This window comes from Leucopleurus acutus (assembly GCF_964270905.1).
Source record: "Leucopleurus acutus genome assembly, chromosome: 11".
NCBI classification, from domain to species: domain Eukaryota; kingdom Metazoa; phylum Chordata; class Mammalia; order Artiodactyla; family Delphinidae; genus Leucopleurus; species Leucopleurus acutus.
The window spans coordinates 17,329,644-17,351,189 of NC_139152.1; the positions used below are offsets into that span (position 1 = coordinate 17,329,644).

Sequence of the window (21,546 nt, forward strand, 5' to 3'; positions counted from 1 at the left end):
TTAAATTGCCTTGTAGTCTTTTCTATGTGGAATTGTTTTATCACTTTGGATAATCTGTTGTATTTGTATTTTTAAAGAAAAGTATGCAAACAACTTAATTGAGTAAGCAAATGTAAATTATTCTCAGAAGTAAAGCTTAATTTTTGAACTTTTACATACAAGTAATTTGTAAATTATGAGAAATTATTAACATAATCTTTAAACTACAGGCATGCAGAGGAGATTCTTAGGATAAGTAGTTAATTTTCTTCTATTTGCCTGGGACAATGACCTAAGAAGGTAGTTAATCATCATTGGACTGTAAAAAAAATAACAAGCCAACTATTTAACAAGAGACTATAACAACAGATAAAGGGACGGACCTGTGGCCATTGCTGTAGGATCCTAAGTCCAGGTAAGAACCTTTGAGATTCTCGAATTTCAATGTTTCCTGTATGTGAGAAACTTCCAGAAATTTCAAGGGGAAAAATCGTTTTGATGGACATGATAAGTATTACATATTTTATGTTATGTGTCTTCTACACCCTTATGTTCTAAACCTTTAAAACTTATTAACTATCCCTTCTAGAGGTAGCTGAGCCTCAGGTTGATGTTTTTAAAAATAAAATACAGAAAATCAGACATTTATAATTTAAAAATAAAGACTGAAATCCCATTCCTATTACTTTCTATTCAAGTGGAACTTCAAGTCTGAAAAAATAATGTGGGTTGGAGAGTTAGTTGGCAAACATCAAGAAATGGGATATGCCTCATAGCCACTTACTCACCTCAACTTTCCTTGTTTCAACTCAAATTTGACTCAAGGGGAGGTCAAAAGAAGAGGTTTTCTAGATGATTTTATCTCTGATTAAATGAGAAAAAACTTCTGCCTCAACACAGTTCCTGGCACAAACTAAGGACTCAAAAATATTAGTTCCCTTTTCCAACTCAGAAAGGTGGCTACCCTTATAATTATTATTAATATTATTTAATTAAAAAGTATTAAATTATTTACAGACCCATAAAAGGTTTAAGAAGTTAGTAAATGCTGTTTTCCCTTTTTCCCTCCTTAGTACCACATGTATTGTACATGGTAGATCACTTGGATTGCACTGCTTTTCTATGATCACTCAAATAGGAAAAGCTTGCACAGATAAGCAGAAGCTGGTGAGATTCTTCCCTCTGCTCCACCCCAATCAAAAGGGAGCAAAACTGGACTGTACTATTATTCAAGGAAGAGTTGCAATGTTACATCTGAATGCCTGTCTTACAGAACATCGTGGTTTATGTTATAAACTTATTGCATCCCCAAAATTCATTTACATGCTGGCTGTTTAGAACTCTGAGAAAAAAAATATGTCCAGAGAAAAAATTGTTAAATGTCTTCAAATCAGGCTTAAAATGCCATGGTGATGTCGAAAATATGGTGTTTAGAGTCAACCCTGAATTGATATTTCAACCTTTTAATTACCATGTAGTGATTTGTTATAATTTAATCTTTTTCAGAAATAAAGTAAAAGTGACTACATTTCCAACTTTTTATCTGGATACTTTTCCCCAATATGTAGGAGAGAGGTGTGGACTAGCAATCTGTTTGGGAAAGTAGTAGAAATACAGGGAAAAGGAATGACTACATGACAAGGGATATTGTCCAGTGGAGCAGCAGTGTGGGAAAGGTTATTTCAACTGGGAGTAACAATGGGAAAATATCTAAGAGGGGTGAGTTGGGGCAGAATTACAAACAAGAGATGAAGAAGAACATTACAGGTTAAGAAGAAACATACAGGTGAGCAGAGACCTTTCTTCTGGGGACAGTGGTTCCACAGGGTGGAAAGTGTTTATGGGTGTATTGAGACTAAACACAAAGGCTGGTTTTAGTTCAGGAAGAATATCAAATACTATATGTGAGTTTTATTTTGTGTGGTACAAGAGACCTCTGAAAGATTCTAAGGATGGAAGTGATATGCATAGGAAAGGGAGAAGGCTGGGAGACAGGACAATAATTTAATCAATTGCAATCAACAAGGATAGGAGTGGTGAGATCATAGCATTCGGGAATATTTGTTGAGTAGCCAAACCAACCAAACAAACAAAAAACTAAAGCTAAAGGGTGACTATCTACCTTTCAAATAATTCAGAGGATTAAGTGGTAAAAATGCTTTCCTAACATTTAAGTCCTGAACAAAGGATACAGAAAGAGGTGTTCATGTAAAAATGACATAAAATTTATCAAAAGGCTGCCTGTGACTTTGGGACCGAACTACTGATTCCCTCCTCACTCCACTTCACTCAGTAACTGAACAGGCCCAGGTATATATGGACCACATGCCAGAAATATAGAATAACTAGGATTCACTTAGATGTACATGGGTGTGGGTTTCTGCATTCATGTGTATGTTTATATACATTCATATACACACAAGTGATAATATCTTCAGATATTTGTCATTTCTGTATTTGTACATTAGCCATTTAATATGCATTATGTATATTGATGGACTTTATATATATATAAATTCTTATTGCATGAATTAATGAATAGAATATACAGTTGATCCTCATCATTTGTGGATTCTGTATTTGTGAATTTTCCTATTTCCTACTCACTAAAATGGATTTGTAACCCTCAAATCAATACTGCTGCTCTTTCATGGTCATTCACAAACCTGCAGAGAGTGGCAAAAAATTTGAGTTCTCCCACATGAACGTTCTCAGCTGAGGCTGGACAAGATATAAGATATGGCTCTGCTTTCTTGTTTTTGCTCTCGTAATAGAAACAAGTGACCTTTCCACAGTCTACTTAGAGCCATTTTTTTTCATTTGTGTGCTTTCTGTAGGTGATTTTGCTATTAAAATGGCTCTCAAGCATAATGCTGAAGTGCTGTCTAGTGTTCCTAAGTTCAAGAGAGCTGTGATGTGCCTGATGGAAAAGGTACATGAATTACATAAGCTTCCTTCAGGCTTGAGCTGCAAAGTGCTATTGTCCACAGATTCAATGTTAGTGATCAATAATACGAATTAAATAAGGTGTCTAACAGGAAGGAAACATAAAACAAGGTTATGTATTCATTGGTTGACAAAAATATTGTGACCACAGATAAACAGGAACCAAACCCTGTATTTCCCCTAGGAGCAATGTTTAGTAATTGCTAATTCAGCATTTGCAAGAACTTTATAGAACACAACTACTGCAAATAATGAGAATCAACTATATATAGAACATGTATTAAATATACTGTATAATTAGTGCCCTATTAAATCATATATCTATGTTTATGCTTGTTTCTATACATAAATAGGTATTTTTTGCTACATAAATATGTATTATGCACATATGAATAAATAAGAATACATTTTCTAAACCTCAGTGAATAACACTATTCTACAGAAAAGAGCAAATCTAAGAAATAAGTTGATTCATTTTACTAGTCTTTAAGATAGGGGCTTAATAACTCTCAAAATTTTAATCCCTTTTACATTTGACCTCAAAACTCCACTTGTAGGAATTTTATCCTACAGAAATGATCACACATAAATCAAAAGACGTATTAAGAAATTTTTCTAATATGAAATAATTAGATGCAACCTAATCTAAATTAGATGCTACCTAGACAGAAAACTAGGTAGATAAACTACAGACAATGGAATACCCTAGAACCATAAGAAAACTGAGTAAGTCATATTAATATAAAGTTAAGTATATAAAGCAGAGCAAAAAGGCAGATAACTGTAGTAACGGTATGCTGCCATTTGTGTTAAAAAAGGAACATGTTGTGTATTTAATTAAAAATGCATATCGGGGCTTCCCTGGTGGCGCAGTGGTTGAGAGTCCGCCTGCCAATGCAGGGGACACGGGTTCGTGCCCCGGTCTGGGAAGATCCCACATGCCGCGGAGCAGCTGGGCCCGTGAGCCATGGCCGCTGAGCCTGCGCGTCCGGAGCCTGTGCTCCACAATGGGAGAGGCCACAACAGTGAGAGGCCCGCGTACCGCAAAGAAAAAAACAAACAAACAAACAAACAAAAAATGCATATCGTATTTCTGGACAAGATTCATTGAAAGCTAATAATACTCTTCCTCAGAAAGAGAAACTGGATGAGGGTTAGAGGAAGAATTTTTCCTATATGTCATTTTTGATGTTTTGTGCTTTCAACTTCAAATATACTCTCTCTTCAAAAATAAACAAAATTAAAATAAAGTGGAATCATGGTGATGGTAAGTTCAAGCACAGCCATAGTCCCTCTGCCAGGTACTTAGAGTACACTAAGCTCTTTTTAACAAATCCAAACTTTCTCTGGTTTTTGGCCTGGTTCCAGAGGTATTAATATTTTCTCTCTGAAACCTTTTTAGGCCACTCTAATTATAATTAATTACATTATTTTTCTATTCATTTTGACTATCTACTATATGCAAGGTACTGTTTGGCATTTTGTAAAACCAGAAAGATGAATTAAACACTTATTTGTCTTCCTAAACCTTATAATGTAGATATACAGAAAATATAACAAAATTTTATTTCCAATAGGTAATTGTTGATAATTTATTTAATCCCATCTAGTGTGTGATTCTATATTACTTTATTTATTTGTTGTTTCAAGTTCCCCTCCATACATTTAGCCTCCTAAATTACAATCTCGCTAAAGCTAGAAATTTGTATACGTGTGAGTGTGTGTGTGAGTGTGTGTTTCCTTTTGTGTCCCGGTGCTCAGGACATGGTAGGTCCTGAATGAATATTAGTAGAATTATTCATTGATTGATGTTGACCTTGAGGCTTTTCTCATTTCTGAATTGTTAAAGTGAAATAAATTATAACTTTCCTCTCCAAAAAGGTGATCATTTTGAACGAAACATCGACAAAAATTGAAAACATTCACATGATATCTGCATTTCAATGATGGACCAGAATCAACATTTGAGTAAGACAGCAGAGGCACAACATTCTGAGAAAAGGAAAACTAGAAACTACTGCAATGGATTCAAGGTGGAATGCGTTTCATGTTTTCAAACTAAAATAAGTAAAGGGAGAATTTTGATTTAAAGAAAAGGCAGCCAGTTTTTTAAAAGAATATTATATTTCAAATTAGAGTTTTCAACTGAAGCATACATTAAAATATTAACACAATGATATACATCTTGATATAAATCAATCTTTAAATCTGAAAAAAAGGTCTTTGGTGACATTTCTAGTTAAGAATTTATTAATGTTGAAAATTTAGAAAGATTTTGATATCTTCTCTTTGATTCTTGATGGACAAAAAGATACTTATAAATGTGATTAAAATAAAGCAGTCTCTGTGTAATGGATAGTATGTAAAAAAAAATTCTTACATTTGACTTATAACAGAGAAGATTTATCAGCCTTGTGAATCACTTTGTGGTCTTGACCTATTTAATTTTTTTTTTTTTAAAGAACAGCATTTGTTATTCTATTAACTTAAATGATATAGTCTGAAGGGAACTAAAAGACCTGGCCCAAAGACCTAGTTGATGACTTAGGAAAGTCATTTAATTTTTCCATATGCAAGTGGGTAAAAGTGATAATCCTGTCTCTTGCTTTTGTCACAAAACGGTGAGACAGTGAATGATATAGACTGTATTGCGATTTTCACAGACAGGAAAAAGCAATCCTTGAGCACAGAGTCAAGGAAACCAAGACTCAAGGAAGTTGAGAAGTTTGTGTGAAGTCATCTAGGTTGTACATGGAAAACTCTTAAAACTAAATCAAAGCCTTTAAACCCCGATAGAGAAGACTAGAGGAAATCAAAAAACCAATCAGGGCTGACTTTGATCAATATTTAAAATGTTTTCCTCAAAGTTATAGTCTTATCTAGCTGAATAAAGACCAGAGATCAGATTCAATTGAAATCATGTTATATAAAGTCTGTTTTAACTTTGTCCAGGGAACATGAAGTCTGTTTGTTTTTCAGAGATTATTGGTAAAATCAGTTCTGATGAAATAGTTAAGTAATATTTAAACAGAAAAGCAGTCACCAGGAGAAAGTACTCGCTAACGCAACTGGACCACATTCTATTGCCTAGGGGTAGTAGGTTGTGCTGGCTTATTTCGCTTTTAAATATGGAGGGTTACAGTGATTCATTTGCACATGCATTCAAGGTGACAACAAACTAGCTGAAGCAAATAAAATTGCCTGGGTAGTCTCTTGCAGCATATTTGGAGAAAAGCTTCGAGTTAGCAAGTTGTCAGTGTGTATAAAGTATGTGAATTGCAGCCCAATAATAAAGAACAGAGAAGCAGTAACAGTAATAGTATATCGAGCACTTACTAAATGCAAGACACTGCTCTAGTATTTTAGTTCTACTAATGGATTTATTCCTTACCACAATTCAGTCAGCCATATGCTATTATCTCCCTTTTACACATGAAAAAAAACTTAGAGGGTGAATGACTTTCTCTAGGTCCCTAGGCTGGAAAGTGGTAGAGCCAAGGTCTGAAATTAGGCGGTCTGATTGCAAGTCCCGTGAGCTCAATTGTACTCCATGTTGCTAAAGTACCTGTGGGTTTCCATAATATTAGTACCCTCAAGATACTCTGGTAAGCACAGATTTGTAAGTGGGCTACTTAATAATCTTCCTCATTCTGTACTTCTAAAAATTCCCCTTTATACCGAATAATTGAGTTTCAAGCAAGCATATTTGCCTGCACACACACAAATACACGTTGTTACTGATGTGGGTATACAGACTCAGCAGGGAAAAATGTGTAAAAGTGCAAATAGATAATAATTTAGAATAACAACAGCATAGTTTGATTCTTTCTTACCCCTTTCCCTCAATTTTTGAACTGAACCAAGTAGGTTATATAAACCCTGCAAGTACATTGTTCATCTTTACACTTGTCATTTCTGTGCTTCAGATTTCTTGTACCACTGCGTTGTAATGAAAATTCTTTAAAAACACAAAAGCAGTGCACCATCATCAAAAAACATAAATAATAGGGAAAAAGTAAAAGGTCTCCCATTCTACCTTCATTCCCACTCCCCTTCCGGAAATCATTAGGATAACCATCCCATTTGTAACCACCAACAGTATCCCTACCCCACAGTTTTCCTCTGGCCAACCTTCTTCTGGCTTATTAGACTTTTTACTATTTCTCAAGATGTGACGTGCACTTCTGACTTGGAGAAGCTTGCACTTGCTCTTTCCTCATCTGAAATGTCTGACTCCCAGATATCTTGCTCTTTCATCTCATTCAAATCTCTATTTAAACATTACCTCAGCCCTGACCACCCCATATAAAATAGCATTTCCTATCCATAACCCTTGAACCAAATTTGATTTTTCTTCATAGCATTTATCACCTCCTGACACTGAAATACAAATGCACACATATGTATAGGTGTGTATGTATGTCTTTAATATAACAAAACAAATTTATCACAGTTCTGTAATAATCATACAGTTCTGAAGTTGAGAAGTCTGAAATAGGTCTCACTGAGCTAAAATCAAGACGTTGGCAGAGCTGTATCCTTTCTGGAGACTCTAAAAGACAATTCGCTTCCTTGCCTTTTCCAACTTCTGGAAATTGCCCAAAGTTCTTGACTAATAGCTCTCTTCCATATTCAAAGCTAGTGATGGTCAGTCAAGTATTTTTCACATTGACATTGACTTTTCTGCTCCCTTTTCCACATTTAAAGGACCCTTAGGATTACATTGAGTTAACCAGGATAATATAGGATAACCTCTTCAAGGTCATCTGATTAGCAGCCTTAACTCCACTTGCAACCTTAAGACCCCCTTGCCGGGCTACCTAATATATTCATGGGTAGGCAGAGTAATGGCATGCAAAGATGTCCAGGTCCTAATCTCCAAAACCTGTAAATATATATATTTTTCCTAGAGGAAGTCATTTGCCCTCTTTGCATCTAAGTTTTTTCACCTGTGAAAGGGAAATAATAGCATCTGGCTGACAGACTTAAGGTAAGGAATAAATCCACTAACAGAAGTAAAACACTAGAACAATGTATGGTATATAGTAAGTGCTCAATAAACGCTAGCTACTACTATTTTTATTGCTTCTTACTTGCTTTGGCCAGATTGTTGTCATCTTGCTGTACATGTGAGAATGAAATCAATGTCCAGCACGTTGAGATATAAAGTTGGGTGGCTGATTTGAGATCATTCTTTTTTTATGTAGCTGTTTTTCACTATGAAATTCCTTCTTAAAACTGTATTTGTACATACCATATGTTTTGGTATTTTGTGATTTCATTTTTGTTTGTCTTGAGATATTTTCTAAATTCCTTTTTGAGTTCTTGGACCTATTGTTGTTCAAGAGGGTGTTGCCTAATTTTTACATATTTGTGAATTCTCCAGTTTTTCTCCTGCTATTGATTTCTAGTTTCATTCCATTGTGGGTAGAAAAGATACTTGCGATGATATCAATCTTCTTAGATTTGTTAAAACTTATTTTGTGGCCTAACACGTGATATATCTTGGAGAAAGATATGAGTACATTTAAAAGGAATGTGTATTTCACTGTCGTTGGGTGGAACGTTTTTTGTATGTCTTTTAGGTCAATTTGGTCTATAGTGGTGTTTGAGTTATCCATTTCCTTATTATTTCTATCCACTATTTAAAATAAGGTATTAAAATCTTCCACTATTATGGTATTGCTCTTTATTTCTCCCTTCTGTTGTGTAAATGTTTGCTTTATATATTTAGGTACTCTAATGTTGGGGATAGAAAGAGAGGTAGATAGATAGATAGACAGATAGGAATAGAGATACTTATTAAATCTTCCTGGTCAATGGACCCTTTTATCATTATATAATGTCCTTTTTGTCTCTTGTGACATTTTTTACTTAAAGTCTATTTTGTTTGATATAAATACAACCACCCCTGCTCTCTTTTGGTTACCAATTGTGTGGAATATCTTTTCCCATCACTTCACTTTCAGTCTTTGCGTGTCTTTAGATCTAAAGTGAGTTTCTTATACATAAGTCATAGTTGAGTCTTGTTTCTTTTTAATTTTTATTTTTTTAATTGAAGTATAGTTGACTTACAATACTATATTAGTGTTAGGTATACAGTCTCTATATACCTGAGATTCAGTATTTTTACAGATTATACTACACTAGAACTTATTACAAGATAATGGCTATAATTCTCTGTGCTATACCTTATATCTTTGGTGCTTATCTATTTTATACATAGCAGTTTGTATATCTTAATCCCATACCCCTAATGTGCCTCTCCTGCTTTCCCCATCCCTACTGGTAACCACTAGTTTTTTTTCTATATCTGTGAATCTGTTTCTGTTTTGCTATATACATTTGTTTGTATTATTTTTTAGATTCTACATATAAGTGATATCATATGTTATTTGTCTTTCTCTGTCTGACTTATTTCACTAAGTGTATTTTCTAGGTCCATACACATTACTCTAAATGGCAGATTTTCACTCTGTTTTATGGCTGAGTAATATTCGTGTGTGTGTGTGTGTGTGTGTGTGTGTGTGTGTGTGTGTGTGTGTGTGTTTATACCCACTACATCTTCTTTATGTGTTCATCTGTTGATGGACTCTTGGGTTGCTTCAATATCTTGGCTATTGTAAATAGCACTACTATGAACATTGGGTGTATATATCTTTTCGAATTAGTGTTTTTGAGGTTTCCAGATATGTACTCAGGAGTGGAATTGCTGGATCATATGTTAATTCTATTTTTAGTTTTTTGAGGAATCTCCATACTGTTTAGTTTTTGAGGAACCTCCATACTGCAAGTGGCTGCACCAATTTACATTCCCACTGACAGTGTACAGTGTTCCCTTTTCTCCACATCCTCACTGACATTTATTACTTGTAGACCTTTTGATGATGGCCATTCTGATAGGTGTGAGGTGATATCTCATGGTTGTTTGGATTTGCATTTATCTAATAGTTAGTGATGTTAAGTGTCTTTTCATGTGTCTGTTGGCCATCTGTATGTCTGCTTTAGAAAAATGTCTGCTCAGGTCTTCTGCCAATTATTTACTTATTTTTTATATTGAGTTGCATGGGCTGTTTATATATTTTGGATATTAACCCCTTGCCAGTCATATTATTTGCAAATATTAACTCCAATTACAAAGGTTGTCTTTTTCTTTTAATCCATGGTTTCCTTTATGTACAGAAGGATTTAAGTTTAATCAGGGCTCATTTGTTTATTTTTGCTTTAATTTTTTTGCCTTAGGAGACAGAACCAAAAAAAGAAAAATGTTGCTACAATTTATAATATGTCAAACAGTGTTCTGCCTATGTTCTCTTCTGGGTGTTTTATGGTTTCAGGTCTTACACTCAGCTCTTTAATCCATTTTAATTTTTTTTGTGTATGGTGTGAGGAAGTGCTCTCATCTCATTGTTTTGCATGTAACTGTACATTTTCCCCAGCACCACTTGTTAAAGACACTGTCTTTCCTCTATTGTGTATTCTTACCTCTTTTGTTGAAGATTAATTGACCATAGATGTGTGGGTTTATTTCTGGACTCTCTATTCTGTTTCATTGATGTATGTGTCTGTTTTTGTGCCAGTACCAGGTTGTTTTGGTTACTGTAGCTTTATAGTATTGTCTAAAATCTGGGAGAGTGAAACCTTCAGCTTTGTTCTTTTTTCTCTAGATTGCTTTGGCAAATCAGGGTCTTTTGTGGTTCCATATGAAATTTAGGATTACCTGTTCTAGTTTTATAAAAGTGTCATGGGTATTTTGATAAAGATTACATTAAATCTACAGATTCTTTGGGTAGTATGGAAATTTTAAGAATATCAATTCTTCTAATCCAAGAGCACAAGACATCTTTTCATTTCTTTGTATCATCTTCAATTTTATCAGTGTTTTAAAGTTTTCAAAGTATAGTTGTTTCACCTCCTTGGTTAAATTTATTCTTGGGTATTTTATTCTTCTTGATGGAATTTTTTAAACTTTCTCTTTCTGATAGTACATTATTAGATATAGAAAAACAACAGATTTCTGTATGTTAATCTTGTATCCTGACACTTTGCTGAATTCATTTATTAGTTCTAACAGTTTTTGGGTGAAGGCTTTAGGGTTTTCTATATAAAGTATCATGCAAATAGTGACAGTTTTAATTTTCCCTTCCAATTTGTATGGCTTTGGTTTCTTTTTCTTGTCTGATTGCTGTGGCTAGGACTTCCAATACTATGTTAAACAGAAGTGGCAAGAGTAGGCATTCTTGTCTTGCTCCTGAATTTAGAGGAAAAGCTTTCACCTTTTCACCATTAAGTATGATGTTAACTGGGGGTTTGTCATAGATGGACTTTATTATGTTGAGATATGGTCCCTTTATTTACATTTTAATGAGAGGTTTTATCATGAATAGATTTCAAATTAAACTGTAAGGGAAGAAATAAAAAGAAGAAAAAATGTACAGAGAAGAACTACAAAAACAACTGGAAAACAAGTAATAAAATGGCAATAAGTACATACCTATCAATAATTACTTTAAATGTTCATGGACTAAATGTTCCAATCAAGAGACATAGGGTGGCTTACTGGATTAAAAAAAAAAAGACCCTTCTATATGTTTCTTACAAGCGACTCACTTCAAAGCTAAAGACACACACAGACTGAAAAGTGAGGGGTAGGAAAAAGATATTTCATGCAAACAAAAACAACAAGAAAGCAGGGGTAGCAATACAAAATAGACTTTAAAAGAAAGACTATAACAAAGGCGAGCAAGGGCATTATGTAATGATAAAGGGATCAATACAAGAAGAGGATTCACACTCATTAACATACATGCACTCAATTCAGGAGCATCTAAATATATAAAGCAAATATTAACAGACATAAAGGGAGAAATTGGCAATAATACAATAGTAGTAGGGGATTTTAACACCCTACTTACATCAATGAACAGATCATTCAGACATAAAATCAATACGGCACAGTGGTCTTAAATGACACTATAGACCAGTTAGACTTAATAGATATTTATAGGACATTACATCCCAAAACAACAGGATTCACATTCTTTTCAAGTGCACGTAGAATGTTCTCCAGGATAGATCACATGCTAGGACACAAAATAATTCTGAACAAATTTAAGAGGATAGAAATTATATCAAGCCTTTTTTTCTGACCACAATGGTATGAAACTAGAGAAACTACAGAAAGAAAAATGGGAAAAGAACAAACATGTGGAAACTAAATAACATGCTACTATAAAACCAATGGATCAATGAAGAAATCAAAGAGGAAATCAGAAAATACCTCAAGACAAATGAAAATGGAAACACAACACTCCCAAATCTATGGAGTGTATTGATAGCAAAAGCAGTTCCAAGAGGGAAGTTCACAGCAATACAGGCTTTCCTCAAGAAACAAGGAAGATCTCATATAAACAACCTAACCTATCATCTAAAAAAATTAGAAAAAGAAAATCAAACAAATCCCAAAGTCAGCAGAAGGAAGGAAATAATAAAGATCAAGGAGGAAAAATGGGGATCAAAAAACAATAGAAAAGATCAATGAAACCAAGAGCTGTTTTTGTAGAAAAGATAAAATTGATAAACCTTTAGCCAGGATCATCAAGAAGAAGAGAAGGAGTACCCAAATAAACAAAACAATAAATAAAAGAGGAGAAATAACAATCAATACAAGAAAGATACAAGAAATCATAAGAGAATACTATGAATAGTTACATGCCAATGAATTGGGTAACTTAGAAAAAATGGACAAATTTCTAGAAACATACAAACTGCCAAGACTGAATCAAGAAGAAATAGACAATTTGAACGGACCAATCAGTAGTAGTGAAATTGTTTGTAAAAATAATAATAATAATAAACTCCCAGCAAACAAAAGTCCAGAACCGAATGGCTTCATCAGGGAATTTTACCAAACATACAAACAAGAATTAGTAACTATCCTTCTCAAACTATTCCAAAAAACTGAAGGGATGGAACACTCTCAAATTCATTCTATGAGGCCCCTGTTACTCTGATACCAAAACCAAAGACACTACAAAAAAAGAAAATTACTGGTCAATATCTTTGATGATTATAGGTGCAAAAATCCTAAACAAAATATTAGCAAACTGAATCCAACAGTGTATAAAAAGGGTCATAACACCATGATCCAGTTGTATTTATTCCAGGGATGCAAGGATGGTTCAATATTTGCAAATCGATCAATGTGATACACCATATTAACAAAGGAAGAATAAAAATCACATGTGCATCTCAATAAACACAGAAAAAAACTTTTTTTTAAAAAAACATACATTCAGCCCCTTTGCAGTTTTTTTTTTTTTTTTTTTTTTCTGTATGCGGGCCTCTCACTGATGTGGCCTCTCCCGTTGTGGAGCACAGGCTCCGGATGCACAGGCCTAGCAGCCATGGCTCACGGGCCTATCCGCTCCGCGGCATATGGGATCTTCCCGGACCGGGGCACAAACCCGTGTCCCCTGCATCGGCAGGCGGACTCTTAACCACTGCGCCACCAGGGAAGCCCAATACATGTACTATTTGAATTGGATAAACGTATATTCTTTATCTGAATAAAAAGTAACTGAATATACCTATAATTTTCCAGTGACAAAAATTGGCAAATGTTAAAGAAAACATAAATTTTTCTTATATAAATATTTTTCAAGAAAGATACTCTGAAGAGAGGCAAAAATGATAGCAACTGTGATATTTAGAATAAAAAATGTACATAGGTAAATATTTTTAAAAAGGAATTGAGAATATTTCCAGTTAGCACAATTTGCTGTGGGCGCATTAAGAGAATATTTTCTTCATTAAAAATATTATGAGCTACAGAGAAGAGTCAATTGAAATATTGACAATTTCAAATTCAGTAATAAAATGCAATTATTTTTTCAGTAATCATAAAATGCAATTTTGATGAATATTTCAGATAATTTTTTAAATAAACTAAAATGTCTAAGAATAATTTGAAAATTATCCTTCAGAAAAATAATAGTGACATAGTAATGGAGATACTCATAAGAAACTGAATAAAATACATGGATATACATGTATACATATTGTTATACATAAAAATATACTAATATATCCACCAAGAATAATTATACTGTGTATTATTTTTAAATATTAAAGTAAGCAATGAAAAGAAAAAAAATTTAATGTTTCCTTCAATTTACTTGGATATGTGTTTTTTATTTGAAAAAATTAGAACAATAGTAACAAGCAATTTATTCATCAATAAAATTTCAAAAACTGTTCTAAGCTTAATTATTTTTTATCACTCATTTTGTTCTAAAAATTATTCCAGTTTATATGATAAATTATATATTTACACTAGATATAAGAGAGATACAAACCAAATTCCTATTAGGCAATATACAGCTTCACTAAAGAGGTGTCACTGAGGTGGGTATTAAAAAGTTGAATTCATGGAAACAGCATGGAATGGTGGTTGCTAGAACCAGAGGGTGTGGGAAATTGAGTGATGTTGGTCAAAGGGTATAAACTTTCTGTTATAAGATACATAAGTTCTGGGGATCTAGTGTACAGCATGATGACTCTAGTTAACAATATTGTATTATATACTTGAAATTTCCTAAGAGAGTATATCTAAATGTTCTCACTCCAAAAATAAAACAGGTAACTATATGAGGTGATGAACGTGTTAACTAATTTTATTGTTCTAATCGTTTCACAATTTATGCATATGTCAATTGCAACGTTATACACATTAAATTTATACAATTTTATTTGTCAATCATACTTCAGTAAAGTTGGAAAAATAAAATTGCATGCAGTATGCCCATTGCTGCAAATGGAGGAAAGCAGGCAGACTACTACAAATAAACCAAGTGAGATGCGACAAGGATCTGACTTAGGAAAATAAAGAGATGAAGGAAAAGTGGGTTAGTATATTAGATCCAAGAACTGTTTCGCTTTTCATATGTGAAATACTTGTGTTCAAATCACAGTTCTGCAACAGTTTTAGCCTTATTCCCTTAGTTAAATAACTTTGCATCTCTAAACTTTATTATTCTTACTTGTAAAATGAAGAGAGTAATGCATACCATGCAAGGATTTTGTGAGCATTAGAAATAATACTTCTAGAATACCTGGAACAGCCCTAGCAAATATTAGCTCCCACATAACATAATTCACATTCATATCCTTCCTATATTAATTGGAAAGAGAAATATCCAGTGGATGGGGAGATATTAAGTTTTCTGTAGGATGTCTGATGCAAACCTTCATCTTTATCTCTGCTATCAAATATTTTTGAAAGCTATATTGGCTATTGATAGTTTCTGTTTAGGAAAGTTTGGAGACTTAACTAAGATTTATGTCATAGGAAAGCATAGGTTACAAAGAGAGAACACACACAACACCTATCCAGAAGATGTGGCATAAATTAACATCTTGATTATGCATATTATTTCAGATACTGTATCTTTTCTCATTCTTATAGCTTCTTTTTACAGTTATTTTGTGTGTGAAATTTTCTATTTTCATTCATTGTGAGATAACTTTCCTTTACATCAAAGAGCTCAGTTAGATTAGTTGCTTTAAAATTCTTGTTCAGGGCTTCCCTGGTGGCGCAGTGGTTGAGAATCTGCCTGCTAATGCAGAGGACACAGATTCGAGCCCTGGTCTGGGAGGATTCCACATGCCACGGAGCAACTAGGCCCGTGAGCCACAACTACTGGAGCCTGTGCTCCGCAACAAAAGAGGCCGTGATAGTGAGAGGCCCGCACACCGCAATGAAGAGTGGACCCCGCTTGCCACAACTAGAGAAAGCCCTCACACAGAAACAAAGACCCAACACAGCAAAAATAAATTAATTAATAAACTCCTACCCCCAACATCTTCTAAAAAAAAAAAAAATTCTTGTCCAGTAATACTAACATATGTGTAATCTCAGGGTTAGTCTTGGTTGACTGTTATCTTTCTTGAGAAATGGTTACATTTTCTTGGCTCTGCATATGTTGGTAATTTTGAACATTGTTACATTCTTCCAAAGGGTGTTGATATTTTTTTTTGTTTTACAAGGCAATTAAATTTGTTGACCTGAAACTGCAAACTCTATCTCTTAGGAAATAGTTCAAATCTCAATTAAATTACTTTATCCATAGGGCTAACTTGAGTTGCCCTGTTCATGAATAGTTCAGAGGTCAAAAATTTGGACAGGGCTTCCCTGGTGGCGCAATGGTTGACAGTCCGCCTGCTGATGCAGGGGATATGGGTTCGTGCCCCGGTCCGGGAGGATCCCACGTGCCGCGGAGCGGCTGGGCCCGTGAGCCATGGCCGCTGAGCCTGCGCGTCCGGAGCCTGTGCTCTGCAACGGGAGAGGCCACAACAGTGAGAGGCCCGCGTACCGCAAAAAAAAAAAAAGAAAAAAAAAATGTGGACAGTTTATATGCAGAATTTGGGGCTCCCCATTCTCTGGATCTCTCCTTCATGAGATTCTCCCCTAAATTTTAACCTAAACTCTTCTTTCTCATTCTTCAGGCCACAAGGACTGTGATTTCTCTAAAAGAATTTTAGCTTTTGTGAATAATGCTAACTGTGATCTTACCTTAAAGCCATAAGAATGAGAAATTAACCTTAGGCATTTCCTTCTTTTAAGGGTCAACCCCTGTCCAGAATCTGACTGCTTTTGTTTGCTCTCCCATGCTTTGGGGTGTTTTTTGTTTTCCCCTCAGACTTTACAATGGTTGTTTGCTGCAGGATCAGTCCAGTGGGAACTTATTCAGCTATACTGAAAGTGGAAATAGTTATAAGTATTTAAAAATCACCCTGGATGTGGTGTGAAAAATAGTTGACAGTGAGGAAAGAGACACCAGTTAGAAATAGTAGTATTCTGGGTGTAAGATGATGGTTATTTGAGGTAGGAATATAAAGTGAAGCATATTAAAAAGAGAGATGTTTATAAGATTAAATATTTAGCTTTGGGGGACTGATTGGATGTGATATATAAGAGAGTAGATTCTAAGTTGTGACACAGGAAAAGAGGTGAAAGGGGAGGAAGAAAAGGATGCAATCTGGACATTAAAACCAAAATGGAGCTCTAATGCGGGCACTTTGGAACAGCAACCTAAACCTCAGCAAAAGCAAGCTTGGCTTAAAATATAGATTTGGCAATCATCAGCATTTAGGTGGCAATAAAAACAATGACAATTTATGAGTTTTTCCAGAAAGAGTATGTAGAATAAAAAGAGAAGAGAGTTTGAAACAAAACCCTGAAATAAAGTTTGGAATAGCTAAAGTATCCTAGGCCTGCAGAGGATAGTTTGGAAAATGATGCAAAAAATAAGATCTGATTCATTCAAACATAAACAACTCTCAGATTTGACTGGAAAAAATGAGAGAGAGTTATGGAAAAGTGAGGACGCAGCGGGGCAGGAGGAAGTTTTTTAATGGAATAAGCCTGAATATGGATTAATTGTACAGTTATCCCCTGGTAAATCTCAAAACTACTTCCAGACAGAACTCTCTCTTGAGCACAAACCCTGCCTTAGTTGTGTCTATTTGGTAGATGTTTATTTTTAGACATCTCAAATTTGAGTTTTGAAAAGATGATTTCATTGTCTTTAACCCTAAGACTTCTCTTTTTCTCATCCCCAATAATAGTATTACTACATACAATTATACAAACTATAAAACAAAATCAGAATACTTATTTTCCATTATTCCCACATCTTATTGGTTCTCCTCTTAAACTTCTTCCGAGTGTGTCTGTAACCTTTTAGTCCTCTCTTCCCATCTCTGCTCATCTTTTTTTCTGAAATCAGCTTTCTAATTAATTTATTTGCCATAAATTCATTTTCCTCATGGCTACCAGAATTAGCCCTCTAAAATTTAATCTCCTTACATCACATTTAAAAATACAGATTGATCTCCCAATGGTTGGCATACTTCTATCCCTATATTCCACCCACAGATATTCTTTTTGTTTTTCAAATGATCTGTGGGCTCATTTGACTACTGTGGGCTCATTTCACTACTCTGGGGCTTTTCATGTGTTTCCTATTTTGTTTTAAATGTTTATTTCTTCTTTGGTTTCTAAGCTTCTATTAACCCCTAAAGACTTAGTTTAAATGTTAGCACATCTATAGAAACTTTGACCTGTGTAGAAAGAATTAATCACTTTTTTCTGTGTACTCATAAATTTAAAACTGTATAGCAATTACAGTACTCATTACATTATTATACTGGCATTAATTGTTTATTGGCCCAGGGAAACATTAGTTCTTTGGGGGCATTTATTACGTCTTAATTGCTTTTATTTCCTTTCTTACTCTGTGCCTGTCTCAACTCCAAGGTTTAGTGGAGGAACTGCCATATTGTAGCTGCTCGATAAATGTTTGCTGAGTAGATTTGTTTGAGGTTCCTATGAGTTAACTGAGTTAATCATGGCTGTACATATGGCAATGTAGAAACTTGGAACTGTTTTCTGACCTTAATTCTAAGACTCTTGCCATCATAAACAAAGGACTGACCTGCCACGACTGCAGGTAAATATAGACTTTACCTCTTATCTCAATGCTAGCTGTGTCTTTCTGCCTGTGATATTTTAAAATCTATTTGATGATTGTGAACATTCGTATCTCTGTTTTGAAATCTCTCAATCTTAAATTCTCTATCCTTATGCTTTTGTCTTTTAATATTTTTCATTGGAGATTTCAGTTTTATTATTATTTAATTTTTTATGTTCTGAGAAAATCATCATATCATTCTTTCTCTGAAATTCAGCCTCACATTAGGAACATGGTTAAAAATGCCCATCTCTCAGGGTTATAGAGTAAAAGAAAGCACATTTATAAATCTGTCTATATTAACTCATTTCATATCCTTCTAAAATCCTAGCTTATTGGAGGAATCCTACTGTAGCCATTGTGTTTGCATCTGTTACCCTTTTCTTCTTTGTAAAACCAATTTAGGATTATACTGTACGAATTTTGACTTTATTGAGTCTCTCTTTTGTCTTGAGCTAATCTTCCTTTTAAGATTGAAGACATGGACATTACAAAATCTTTCTCTGAACTTTTAGAAAGCTGCTCTTATATAGGACAGGTTTTACATCTGGTTATGCTTGTATCTGCTTACTGAGATGTCCTGTTACTTTATGAAACTCCCTCCTCTTTGATTTTTACCAATTAGTGTTTTGATGATAAGGATTTAGGTAAAAGTTTGCCTCAGTATTTCTTTAATAATCAATAAATCATTTTGCCAGTATGCTCATTACTGATTCTGCAGCACCTGAAATAGTGCCTGACAAAAAATGTGTTTGGCTAAATAATCAGAGTCCTATTTTTATTTGACCGAACTTACAGCCCAAAGCTGAATGATGATAGCTCAAAGTGATAATAAAAAGACATTTCTCAATACTATGTGCCCAAAATTTTATGTATATTATTTTAATTAATCTTCACAACAATTTTACTGTAATTATCTCCATCTAAAAGCTGAGGAAACTGGGAAATGAGAGGTTTCACTACATGTAAGCTCTGTACCAGATTTATAACCTAAATTTGGGGAATAACAATTTATTCAACAAGCAAAAAACATTTATTGAATACTTACTCATTATGTGTCAGGCATCTGAGTTTGATAGGAGCCTGATAACATGTTTTTTCTATTTATTAGAGAAGGAAAGGCAGAACTTGACTTCTAGCTCAATAAGGCAGACAGAATAATAAGGTTGAAGCCTTCTCCTCCCCCCTCCAATTTTAATAAATAATGTAAAATGTATTAAAGGCAACTTGTAGATGTGCTAGAAAACAAGAAGAGATACATTCTGTAAATCAGAAAGTATGAGAGTTTTCTAAAAAGTAAGAAGTAGAAAGAATTAGGCTAAAGAAAGAAATCACAGCCCAAGACAAGTGCAGGAAAAGAAATCTGAAAAAAAATGGACATGGCTTCCAAGCATGTTTCAAAGGCAAAAGCCACAGATAATGGGATCAAGAGAGGTCCCAGGGACCACCGACAGGTTGTTGTATAGGCTATTCCACTCAATCAGAGAAAACATGCTTCTTTCCTTGTTTAACATCTCCCCTGATCATCAAATTATCCTCCCCCACTTAGTGCAAGCAGCAAACTGCAGAGACATCTACCCTGGGCAGGAGGTAGTGAGCGTGGGCGGATGCCCTCCCAGGCATATGGAGCAGAACGGTGTCTCAAGTGGCTGGCAACACTCATGAAGAAGTGAGGTGCCCATATGCAGATTAACTCTTAACTACCCTACTGCTAAAGATTTCTGCCTCTCCATCCCAGATAGGCTTCACAAAGACTGAATATTCAGAGACAAGGAAACGGGAGCTTCCATATGTAAAACAAAGCAGACAGGCAAGAATCACTAGGTATTAGATATTTTCATTCACCACTCTTGAAAGGAGGCAACAAACTCAATAAAATAAAAAACTCTCCCATGGCTGTACACACACACACACACTCACACACACACACATATAATATATATGTTTATATATATATATGATTTATTTATTTATATTTATACAAAAGAACAGAACTTTAAGTAAAGGGTGGGGAGAGGAATGGAGAAGGGAAGGTTTACCAAGAAGTTCTACATCTCTATAAAACTTCACAGGTCAGGGGACAACAACACAGTGAAGTTATGGGAAAAAAATGAAATTATGTAGTAATGTACCATTACCCTTCAGCCAGTAACACTTTGAACATATCCAGTGGGACATGTTACTTCTCTCAGCAAAAGACCACCCACATTTTTTTCAACGGGAAAATGCATTTTTTATTGTGGTAAAACATATAATGTTAAATTTACCATCTTAACCAATTTTTGAAGGTGCAGTTCAGTGGTATTAGGTATATTCATATTGTCGTACAACAAATCTCTAGACTTCTTCATCCTGCAACACTGAAATTCTATACTTACTAAATACTAATACTCTCTCTTGTCTTCTTCCAGTTTTGGGGAACTGAATTTTTATTTTCTGCTTCTATGACTTTGACTTCTTTAAATACTTCATCTGGGTGGAATCATACAATACTTGTCCTTTTGTGACTGGTTTATTTCACTAAGCATAATATTTTTGGGGCTCAGCCATGTTGTAGCATGTGATAGGATTTCCTTCCTTTTAAGGCTGCATAATATTCCATTATATGTATATACCATATTTTCCTCATCCATTCATCTGTTGATGGACATTTGGATTGCTTCTACCTCCTGGATATTTTGAATAATGCTGTGGTAAACATGGATGTGCAAATATCTCTTTGAGATCCTTTTTTTAAGTCTTTTGGATATATACCCAGAAGTGGGATTGCTGAATCTTATGATGATCCTGTGACTCTGGGTAATAATACTGGATGTAAAAGGAATTTACTTATGGATATAAGTGTGGGCTGTAAGAAAGATGAATAGATAAATTTTGTTAAAATCAAAGTGAAAATAAAACATCTATAACCAGTGGGCTTGAAAGTCTTCTATTTTTTTTAGAACACTGACTATATTGCTTTGTTGTCTTCATTTTAATTTGGTTTTCTCCAATATTAGAGAGGTTTTATAAATGAAAATTTTTTCAGCTGACTTCCTGGAAATACTACCTTTGAGAATGTCTAGCGACTCCCCTCACAGTTCGCCTT

At 34.5% G+C, this 21,546-nt stretch overlaps 1 protein-coding gene across 3 annotated transcripts in view; it reads left to right on the forward strand.

Annotated features, from left to right (window-relative positions):
• Nucleotides 1–273: 273 nt before the first annotated feature.
• LOC309968560 (solute carrier organic anion transporter family member 1B3-like) overlaps nucleotides 274–21,546 on the forward strand; it is a 59,263-nt gene continuing 37,990 nt past the window's right edge. For 2 of the 3 annotated variants that reach the window (XM_082849844.1, XM_082849846.1), the window contains exons 1-2: nucleotides 274–394; nucleotides 4,807–4,958. In XM_082849844.1, the coding sequence (XP_082705970.1) occupies nucleotides 4,869–4,958 (90 nt within the window). In that variant the 5' untranslated portion in view covers nucleotides 274–394; nucleotides 4,807–4,868. Of the gene's footprint in view, nucleotides 395–2,816; nucleotides 2,912–4,806; nucleotides 4,959–21,546 lie in introns of those variants that run through there. The other variant, XM_082849845.1, reaches the window with a different exon arrangement.